The sequence below is a fragment of the Melanostigma gelatinosum genome (genome assembly GCF_949748355.1).
Source record: "Melanostigma gelatinosum genome assembly, chromosome: 12".
Classification (NCBI taxonomy): Eukaryota; Metazoa; Chordata; class Actinopteri; order Perciformes; family Zoarcidae; genus Melanostigma; species Melanostigma gelatinosum.
Window position 1 is genome coordinate 23300240 of NC_136645.1, and position 11962 is coordinate 23312201.

At 42.1% G+C, this 11962-nt stretch overlaps 1 protein-coding gene across 1 annotated transcript; it reads left to right on the forward strand.

Moving 5' to 3' along the window:
* Positions 1–8541: 8541 nt before the first annotated feature.
* lbx1a (ladybird homeobox 1a) lies at positions 8542–10085 on the forward strand (the record flags this gene model as incomplete). Its single annotated transcript, XM_079280832.1, has 2 exons — positions 8542–8869; positions 9568–10085. The coding sequence occupies 2 exons, from the start codon at positions 8542–8544 to the stop codon at positions 10083–10085; spliced, it is 846 nt and encodes a 281-aa protein (XP_079136958.1).
* Positions 10086–11962: the final 1877 nt, after the last annotated feature.

The following is an 11962-nucleotide window of genomic DNA, read 5'->3' on the forward strand; positions in this document are numbered from 1 at the left end:
GACATCAAAGCCAGTTTTGACTCAAACATCACTAACATCCACAAATATTGCCAACAAAGGCTCTCTGCCATTCACAAACTCAAAGCACTTGAGCTGCATGGACACAGAACCCTCAACATCAAAGGGCTCTTCCACCACTGACGCCATGACCACGACTACCGACCAGTTGCCCTCACATCTCATGTGATGAAAGTGCTGGAGAGGCTGGTCTTGGCCCACCTCCGACCGCAGTTGAAATCCTCACTGGACCCTCTGCAATTTGCATATCAGCCTCATGTGGGAGTCGACAACGCCATCATCTACCTGCTGCAACAAGCTCTGGTGGATGGAACCGGTGGCTCTGTGGGAATCACTTTTCAACACCATCCAACCACTGCTGCTGAGTGAGAAGCTGCAGGTGGTGGGGGTAGACACGTCCACCGTCTCCTGGATCATTGACTACCTGACAGGTAGACCACAGTTTGTTTGACTGGGCAGTGGGCTCTCTGATACAGTGGTCAGTGGTACTAGAGTTCCACAGGGAACTGTTCTTACAATTAGTGATCGGTCCGATACTGACACAAATAGCTGGATCGGTTTTCGTGACAGTAGGCCGATGTGGTACCTCTATTATAACACATGACAATTCAGGAATTTATATTGATGTATCTGTTGATTTTTTTTTTTAAAGTTAAGAAACCATGTTTAAGTGAAGCCTGATGTTGCCTTACACATAAAAAAAATATCCCATTCTCTTCCACACAGTGAGGTATACAGCTTGGTATCCAGGTATTGGTATCTAGATCCGGACGGAGAAAAACAAATCAGTGCATCCCTAATATGAATGTATAAATGATGAGCGTCTGCACCCCTGTGGTTCAGGTTTTGTCCCCCCCCCATTTCTCTCTGTCCAGCATTATCTTTAATACACTCTTATATGCATGGGCACATTTTTATGATGTCATAATTGAGTAACAGACTGTGTTCTCCTCCCAGTTGTAACCTCTCATTGACAGCCAGTCAGCCCTCACTAATGCACTCATACAACGCCCACAAACGCATATCATTTAGTTAAGTTAGACCCTCCAGATCTGAGCTGACTGCAGTCTCATTCCATTGCAACTGCTTAAGTCGCACACACAGTCGTATTTTCATGACGTGGGAACATTACATTGACTTACGTTCATTTGGAGACCTATCTTAACAACACCAGCATAATTCTAACCCTTCACCTAAATGCATTGGAATAAGTCTTCACCCTAAAATGTTATGATTCACATTATGAAGAGGTGCAATTTTCCCCATTTTATCTCCCCCAAAAAAATCAAGTCCCCACAAAGTGACTGTGCAATCATATTTATGTCCCCACAAGAGGGGTAAAAAACACACACACAACCTTGTACTGCCAGACATGTGTTCCCTAGCCTCTTACCCTTTGGGCCTAGGCCTATGAAGGCCTGTCTCAAAATGAATACCGGACAAAACTTGCCAAAACTGTCCTCACTGTAAAGATTTAAAACCATGGTCCTCACGAAGATAGCTGTACAAGTTCCCACACACACATCTCTCTGTGAGGACACTTATTGACAGAATGCTTTTCCTAGCCCCCTACTCTAACCTTCACCATCACAGGTAAATGTCTAACAACAACACTTTCCTTAACCCTAACCTAAACCTAATTCTAACCTGAACCTTCAAACAGGCCTTGAAAGAAGTGAGGACAAGCTAAAATATCCCCACTTTCCAAAAATATCCTCACTCTAAAGGTTTGAAAAATTGGTCCTCACAAACATGGATGCACACACACCTGCCAGACTGATTACAGAGGCATGCTGTCAATTAACTGCAGGTTCACTATTATCTGTTGTATTTATTCTCCTGATCGTACCATTCCATTTCCCATTAGTCCAGAGGTGATAGGAGCAGGTAATCGGTGCTCCGACCTTCCTGTCAAAAAACAGCAATCAGCTGAGACCATCTGCATTAAAGAGGCCCTGTTTTTGTCTGATGCTGCTAAACACTATGCCTTTAATTAAACATTGATTTTCCTGTTGCACAGTTCTTGCTGACAAATGGCACGCTGCTCAAGCAATAACAATATTTGATGTTATTTATGACCGCCAACTACTTTTCAGAGGGGGGGAAAGGCATAATTTTGAGATTATATCTTAATGTCATTAAAGGATCATTGAAGTTGATTTCAACCTGGTGTATTTCCCATGACTGTGTGGAACTGACAGAAATATGTGAAATAACCAGGACCTTCGAACAGCGCATTACATGGTGGTGGCACAGAATGTGTTAAAATGACCTTTGGAAGAATTTAACGGTTTGTTTAGTCAGCAAACTATGTTGTTAAGCTAAACTATTTAACGGTTGGTTTAGGTGACAAAATTACTTTGTTAGGGTAAAGAATTTATTATTAGGTTTAGGTAACAAACTTTGTTAGCTTAAACGATGTAATGTTAGTTTTAGGAAACAAAACTGCGTTGGTCGGTTAAACAATTTAATGTTAGGTTTAGGCAACAAAAATAAGTTGTTTGGTTGAAGCAAAAAAACGAATTGGTTCGGAAAGGAAAGATAAGTACGAACGGCCATCGAATTCAAGGACCACATCCAAACTGTGGAAATCATCTAAATATTCAGCCATGCCATTGGAAATATTGTTATTAACGCTTAGCTACGCTTTCAGTACTCACAACACAACAAACCTCGCCTGGCCAGCACGTGCAGTGTGCCCACCGTTGCCATCCGGCAACACATCACCTTGTGAGACTTTAAAACAAAATCTCAGAGCGAACCTTTTCCTTGAGCGAGACTCTTTCGATAATGCTGTCAGACACCTATAATAACAATCAGAGCCTGTCATGGCAAAAACAGACCAACCTTTTAGTGAATAAAGAATGAAAATATGTTTTGTTATAAAAGCACAGGCAAATACTTTCTGTTCACCAACTAATAGAAATAGTATTTAAATGTATTTCAATTAAAAGTAGAGAAAAAACAGATTTTCAGGAATTTATAGTCAATAAATTCTCTCTTTTTTTTCTTCAAATGAAATGAAAATGTTTCTTGTTTTGAAATCCTCCACTAGCTGTTTTAAGAGTTCCATGAGGCCCAGGGTCTTCTACAATACATAAAGAACCGTCTCCTCGCCTTCCACATCAAGACATACAAGTCAAGCAGTGAAGAAACTGAACATTGAAATTGGAGAAACAAGTTTGTTCTCATCAAAGTGGCAATTTGTTACAGTCTGCAGCTGGACGGGGGAGGGACGTGGAAGGTCGGGTTGGCACCACTCACTATTAATGAACACATCACACTATTGTCATCAGTCATCAGTGATGAATAAATCACTTTAGTCACGGCCCACAGTCAGTGAAGACAGCGGTCTGGTAGAGCGAGGCTGGTCACATGATTCCATCCTGCCCCCTGGGCCCGGTCATTAACTGGAGAAGGACTTTCGAACAGCTTTTTCTATGATTACACAGCATCTTTGACTTCATTCTGATGGCATATGTTTTTGTGCAAATATCCAAAACCAGATTGAAAACGATTGTTATCTGTGGAATGTTTTTGACCGATCCATCCTGCCAGTTTTTTTTTACTCTTTCACTCTGGGCTGCCAATTCAGAAAATGTAGCCAAAGCTAATATCTTTATCAGTTTTGCTGACAAAATGTATGTATTCAAACTTATACCATACGCTTTTGGGACTCAAGTCCGATTGTATGGAAGTCGAGACAATGACCCGAATTCTCACTTGATTTATTACCTCAGTAAATATTGTAATCATGAGTTTATGGTCTTAGGCTCCAGTTTCAAGTCTTCTTCAATACAGCATGATGTTTCTTTTGTAAATGATGGACTATTTAGAATAAAATAGACCATAAAGCGGAGTATTCTTCAGGGCAGGCTTACTGTGATTGACAGGTCGCTGTCGCTACCACAGCCGTATATGGCGTCTCTACGTCACCCCTCCACATTCCAGATATGGTAACTTCTGTTCATTGGTTGCGAAAAAACATGGCGATGATCGTAATCCAAGATGGTGACGGCGAAATCGCCGAACTCGAGGCTTCAACACAGCAGTCCACAAACCAATGGGTGACGTCACAATGATTACGTCCACTTCTTATATACAGTCTATGATGCCAACCCAGTCGCCAGAAAAAGCATTGTACTTTTCTGCAAACAAAGGGATACTGTTAATGTCAATGTTTCTGAACCCCAGAAATGTGTTTCACTATATCCATTTTTTTTATACAGTCTATGGTTTTCCTACGAAAGTCCAGCAACATGTGTCCATTTCTGCTTGTTACATGGACACAGTATTTTCAAAATAAACTTCTTGTTTCTGTCTTCACAGGAAACAGTTTAGGTTTAGAAAGAAATTGTGGTTTGGGTCAAAATAACTATGGAAGTGACGTAACTTAAGAAGTTCTGGGACAAATGAATCAACATTGACAACGTTCCTTGTTCTGGAATACGTGGATTACAAGACAGATAGCTGAAGACCTGAAAACGGGAGGTCTTAAAGAGACAGGCTCTAAAACGGAGCGTTTCAGACCAGAGGTCAAAAACAGGTTTATTCAGACTGTGAAAAAATTAAGTGTTTTTTAAACACGAAAACATGTAAACATGTTCTAGCAGAAACTCCATGTATGAACCTGAAAATTTGCATGATATGTCCCCTTTAATGGCAACAGTCATGCTGTATGCTCAACTAGAGGTTTGAGAGGACATGAAGCTGCTGCCACACAGTCATCTGTGACTGGATAGATTACACGCACAGTCAGTTACTCTGTCGAGTATCAGCATTTAATACAGCTGAAATCACTATATAGTCGTTACGGTGACCAGGCAACTGAAAAACAGTAATGGACTAAATCTCGTCCTGTTTTAATATCATTTAGCACGTGTGCTTATTGTAGTCAACAGTTACAGTCACAAACATGGGAGAACTAAGCCCGTTTATTATTATAGATCTGAGCAGCTCTTTAATGTTAGCAGTGTCCGTGGGGGCCCGTGCAGCCACATGGGTCCGAATTTACAACAGAGTGGCTATGGGAGGCCCCCAGGTCAGCACTTTGCACTTCCCGAAGATGAAATTAAAACCTACGTGGAAAAGTGAATGTTTCTCCATTTGGGAGCGGGTATCAGGTGAAGACATCACATCCATCAGCGCGGATGTTGAGCTTGCCGGTGGAGAATAAAACAGGCGAGGTGTGCAGGCGAGAGGCGCGCTGTGAAAAGATCCAAGACTAGGCGCGTAATCAAATGTCACAGCATGACCAAAGCAGGAGTAAATTACGGAATAAAACTGTCCGAGGACTTTGTCAGAGCTCCAAAAGGCTGTGACTGCAGATGGCCTCCCTAAACTCCCCTAATCACTCATCCACCCTTTGTATGGCCTGCTACTAAATGTTGGGCTGACTAATGGACAAACTCTATCTATCTATCTATATATCTATGTATATATAGATATATAGATATATAGTTATCTATCTATCCATCTCCATACATCCATCCATCCATCAGTATCTGTTGGATTACTACGATAATGCATTAACCCCCATGGGCTGAGGATCACTTTTCCATGCCCCAAAATGCAACAAAAACATAAATGAAAATAATGAAAATACAAATACAAACAAAAATAACTATAAAGGCAAGGACAAAATAAAAATATCCTTTTCATGTTGACTGTTTACATGTATTTCCTAATTTTGTAGCAGAATCATTAATTCAATTGTCGATGTTTTTTCAAGAATAACTTGACCTTGGAAATATAACATATATAATATAATATATAAGAAAAATAAAGCTGTCATAACACATTATGAAGCATTTTATAATGACTTGTAATCTTATAATATATGATAATTCACAGATGTTGGTCCCTCACTGACATTTTGTTTTTGCGAGGAAAATAGTGTTTTAAAATCCCCACAGTTATAAACTATTATCATCTTTTCATAATGCATTATAATGACCATTGTAATGTATTATAATGTGATTATAAGTTATTCTAAGTGGCCAGTTTGCTTTAAGTAAAGTTAAAATTATTTTTACAATGTTTTGTGTGTTGTTGCACAGATTTAATTATATTTTTTCACTTTACCCAAAGCAAACAATTACAACTTAGAATAATCACAATATAAAGCATTATGAAAGAGAAGATAATGTATTAAACCATGGAAATTATGAAACTCTGCATGCAAAACAAAATGTCCGTAACCAGCAATTATAATTGCTGAATATGACGAGTATGACCTTATTACTCATTATAAAATGCTTTATAATTTCTTATGCTTATTGTTATTCATCATTATGAATATGAATGACTGCTAATAACTATAATCATATCGTGCTCTAAGCTGATTATAACACACTATAAGCATGTTCATAATGCATTGTAAAAATTGTATATTTTTTTTGTTTACATGATGAGAATAAATCAAATGTAATATCTGACAATCTGACATATATATATATCTGAACTGTGGAGAAGGAGATGCAGAGCCTAAACCACTCATGGGGCACCATCCAGCGACTCGCCCAGGACAGACAGGAGTGGAAGACTTTTGTTGCTGGCCTACATGCCAAGAGACATAAAGGGAAATGATGATGATGATGATGAATATCTGACATACATTCTAAATAAATCAATTGTGGTCTGGCACTATCTGCTGTATTTCCATATTAGTACATGACTGTAATACTAGTAACAGTACACTGATGCAGTAAATAGCTGTATCAGATTATCTGTTGGGCAAGGTGCCGTGGGGAACTGCCGACTGCTGTCGGGCCTCTGTGTCTGTTTCCATGGTCAGAGTCCACGTCCCCCCAACACCCCCATACGTACAGGTCCAAAAAAAACACACATCGAGCACTGAAAAGTGTCAAATATCAAAAGTTGTAATCGAATGCTCAGTCAGATTCTACAGCATTGTTTGTTTATGTACTGTTTAATCGGACTCATTGATAACAACCTGAACTTAAACATTTCATTTTAAATATATGAACCGATTTCATTTATGTATTCGATCAATTTTAGGCATAAGACACAAACGTGGGAACCTAAAAGTTACCAGCAGTAAAATGAACAGAAAAAGTAAATGATGGAACACAAACTGAAAAATGGAAGAGACTGAATTGATTTTTACTTCTGTTTCCTCCACCATTGTGACACAAACATGAACATCAAGGGAAAACAATGATCCATCTATTGAGACGATATCTGAGAGGGTTAAAGAAACAGTTTGGGTTGGTATTGCTAAATCATGACTAGTTGTTGTTTTTTAGATGGGTAAAAACAGATTCATGTTTCTATTAATGTTTGCTTATACCTCCTCTATATTTTGACGGGTTCAAGTCGCAATGACAGGATGTGAAACCGGATAAATGTGCTGCAGGTATTTTCCGATATCTCAAATAAAAAGTCACCTAATATTTGTGTCCTGCATGGTGATCAGCAGCTGGAGGGTGTTTTATTTGCTCTGGTCCTCCGTGCGGCTCCCGCGGGCAGCTGTGCCCGCGGGAGCCGCACTATTTGCTTCTGAGTTATATCACGGTGCTTTACGGAGGGTGGAGGGGTGCTGAGCCCATGTCACTCTGCCTGTCTCTGTCAAGTGTTATATATATGTCAGCAGCGCTCCAAGGCATAACTCTCTCTCTCTCTCTCTCCCCTCTCTCTCTCTTTCTCTCTCTCTCTCTCTCTCTCTCTCTCTCTCTCTCTCTCTCTCTCTCTCTCTCTCTCTCTCTCTCTCTTTCTCTCTCTCTCTCTCTCGCTCTCGATCTCTCTTTCTTTGTCTTTACTCAGCACACAGCGCGCTCTCCCTTATTCTCAACGTAATTGGCGCGAAGATTGACGCGGGGTGGTTGTCCAAATGTTGGCGCGGTGATCGAACGCGGTGCCAATTATATACGCCGCGTGTATATGCTAATGAGAATAACATCACGCGGAGGGAAAACATTTGCTTGTTTTTTTTGTGACAAATTATCTAATTTAAGAGAGAAAGTGTTAAGTGGGCCTGCTTTCTAATTGGACTCCTCCCTTCCCTCAGCGGTGCCCTCTAATTACCGCTAGAGAGAGAGAGAGAGAGAGAGAGAGAGAGAGAGAGAGAGAGAGAGAGAGAGAGAGAGAGAGAGAGAGAGAGAGAGAGAGAGAGAGAGAGAGAGAGAGAGAGAGAGAGAGAGTAATTGATTGCCTTTCAGTCAGCAATAACTTGTGACTGGTGGTCAATCGCTGCTGCTTTTGGTGCATCGCCTGCCACCGGATGGGTTCGGCTCGCGCCTCGCCTTGCGTCTCCCCGGAAAAGTGTCTCGGAGACGCGGTGGGACTGGAAGTCAGAAGTGTCCCTACAACCTGCAGCACGGCGGCCGAAATGCGGCCGGAGAAGCACCTGTGATCCGAGCTGCGGATCATCTTCAGCGCCCCCGTTACCTCTCCGTTCCCCGCCTCCAGCACAGCCCTGTCTGCATTTTTTTTTTTGAATCCCTCTTCTCCGAATTACACTGCGGTCAGGTGTGACCCCCATCACCACCGCGTGAGCCCGCAATGACCTCCAGGGACGACTCCAAGTGTCCAGCGGTGTTGGAGGAGCCGAGGCGCAGTCCGCTGGACCAGCTGCCGCCGCCGGCCAACTCCAACAAGCCGCTGACCCCTTTCGGCATCGAGGACATCCTCAACAAGCCGTCGGTGAGAAAGAGCTACTTCTTGAGCAACGCGGCGCAATATGTCTCCCCCGGAGAGAAGCTGCCCTCGGCGGGCCACGGCCTGTCCGGCCGGGCGCTGCTCAGTCAGACCTCCCCGCTCTGCGCGCTGGAGGAGCTGGCCAGCAAAACCTTCAAGGGCCTTGAGGTCAGCGTGCTGCAGGCCGCAGAGGGTAAAACACTTGTTTTTATTAAATCGGAATTATGTGCACGCTCACTATTTGTATTAGCATTGTAGTAGCAGTGTTTCCTTTTCTGAAAACTGTTAATGAATAAATAAAGTTGAGTGAAAGAAACATGGGTGCGTCATTTTGTATTTATTTATAGTTTAGTTTATTATTATTATTATTAGGCTATAGTGATTCCAGAATAATTGCGTAATATGTGTAAAGTAAAAGTGGACAATTGCGTTTATATTCGATTGATTATTAATTTAGTGTAGCGAGATGTATAATGGTATTACATGAAGGCATTCATAAAAAAAAGTAGTTCAATTGTAATATAGCCCAAAACATTATGCTGTTTTCATCATACAAACGAAAATAACTGGATAATAAAAAGATGAATTCATTTTCAAATTCACATTCAATATATAAATATCGGCCTATACTGTTAAAAATAGCGTTGTATTTACTTATTATAAAAATAAACTGTTTGTGAGCAATTTGATCTGATAATTGATCATACTGACTCGGCCAAATAAATAAATAAATAAAAGAATGAAAAGTAATTCAGATATTCCACTTCAGCAGTTTTACTTGAGGAGATCTGAAGTAATTGGTGAACCTTTTTATTTGTTTGGACCCAGTAGCATTGCTCAAGGCTTGCATTTTGTTGTCACCTTGATGACCTAATTTGTCTCTTTCTGTAGGCCGGGACGGTCTGACGGTCTTCGGCCAGAGGAACAACCCGAAGAAGCGGCGGAAGTCCCGCACGGCGTTCACCAACCACCAGATCTACGAGCTGGAGAAGCGCTTCCTGTACCAGAAGTACCTGAGCCCGGCAGACCGGGACCAGATCGCACAGCAGCTCGGTCTGACCAACGCACAGGTCATCACCTGGTTTCAGAACCGGCGGGCTAAGCTCAAGCGGGACCTGGAGGAGATGAAGGCGGACGTGGAGTCCGCCAAGGTCACGGGCACCGTGGCACTCGAGAAGCTCTCCAAGCTGGCCGAGCTGGAGAGGTGCGCGGCCGGCGTTATGGCCGGGGAGACCGAATCCGAGCCCGGCACGGTCTCCTCGCGGGCCCGGCACAACAACGCCGAGGGCCTCGACTACAGCAGAGCGCGCATGTCGCCTCCCTCACCCGCATCGTCGTGGTGCACAGACCGGCTGAGCAGCAAGTGTTGCTCGGAGGATGAAGATGAGGAGATTGACGTGGATGACTAAATAATAAGTGCGTCGCCGTGTGAAGTGTCAAATAACGCAATGTTTGCGGACAGAAAACTCTTTCTTCACGAGGATTTCATCATTTACGCTTTTACGTGGTTTCCCACGCAGCAAAGCTACAACAGGCTCGGTGCTTTTGATCTGAGAGAAGCCATAGGCCCTGCTTTCTGCAGAAGACCAGGGCGCGTGCGCTCAAGACGACGCGCGACAGAGACATTCAGAAAGGAATGAGGCGAGGAAGTACACGCGCAGGTGCTCACTGCGACACGTCACCGCATGTTTTCTTTGAATATAACGTTGAAAAAAAGGCTTCTTCTGGGAAAAAAAGATTTTGATAAGCTCTTTTTTCATATGTTCATCGTTCTGAAATGATAATCACACGCAGAACATGTGCGAATATCTTGTAATAAATCGCGATTTTAATATATTTATAATGCTTTGTACAACCCTTTAAGTGCCTTTATGATATATAGAACGCATATAACTGTACAAATTGTAATGTAAACGATACTAACGATGTAAAATAATAATAATAATAATAAACGTTTCCAATATCGAGCCTTTTCGCACATTTCTATTTATTATATACCATGGAATGAATTTATATCATATGGAATAATGGAATCATTTTCATATTTTCATTTAAAAGTCATTTTGGGAGGATTGTGGTAACTTGCCTTCTGACCTCCTCCGTGTATTTTACTTTTTTTCTCTGTCAGAAACACAATCTGGAGCGAAGAGGCCCAGACGCGTGTGTGTGTGTGGGGGTTCCCCTTGGGGCCCGCTCTCCAGCAGCGCGCAATATGGAGACAAGCGTTTCTCCCTGCGCGCACCGCCCCGGCGGGTCTCGGCGCACAAAAGAGCGGCAATGAGGAGAGTGTTTTTTAGAGGCCATATGGTTTGAAGGATTCTCCTCTCAATTACGAGTCACCGTGATGGATTGACTGAACCCGTTCTTTTCAACTACGTGGCCTTTCCCTTTTGTGTCGCACATAAAAGCAGACATGCACGCCGGTCTCTCCGGGGCCCGCATGCGTCAATATGCGGCATATGAATGTGAATGCGGGGCTGAGTGGGCCCGGTCAGAGCCCTGTGTGGGTGCAGGAGGGCTTGAAATACATTGGCTTGAAGATGACATGAATACATACACTAAAATAATCAAACAATACCAAAAAACACGTTTTTATCAGTGACGTAATAAAGCGATGCAATAGCTCGAGGACTGCTGCAAAATCATTTTCTAATTTTCGTAGAATTTACTGAATTGTTTCGGGAATTTCCATTTGAATATTTAGTTATTTATGAAGTAAATAATGTAAATAAAAATATTTGTATAAAATGGTCCCCATTTTGAAGAGAAACAAATGTAAGGCCCGCTTCTTTGTTTTTCAGAGCTAATTGCATCTTTTAGTCTAGTTTTAGTTGAGGAACTGTATGAAATTAAATGTGTGACTCGTAAATTCATAGTTCATGAATAAAAAAAGAAAAAAGGATCCCCCATTAATATGCATAGAAATATATATTCGATTTCCTTATTTAATCTATGTGCACTGTAGAATATGTCTAGCACATGGACATTATGTGAGTGCTTCAGTCTTTCATTATAAGCATGGAGCACTGCTGGAAAACGTGTTTCTTTAAGGGGGAGATGTGAGGCAAACACTACCAACACGCTGAGAGAGAGAGAGAGAGAGAGAGAGAGAGAGAGAGAGAAAGAGAGAGCGGGAGAGAAAGAGAGAGAGAGAGAGAGAGAGAGAGCGGGAGAGAGAGCGGGAGAGAGAGAGAGAAAGAGAGCGAGAGAGCGGGAGAGAGAGAAAGAGAGAGAGAGAGAAAGAGAGAGAGCGGGAGAGAGAGAAAGAGAGAGAGAGAGAAAGAGA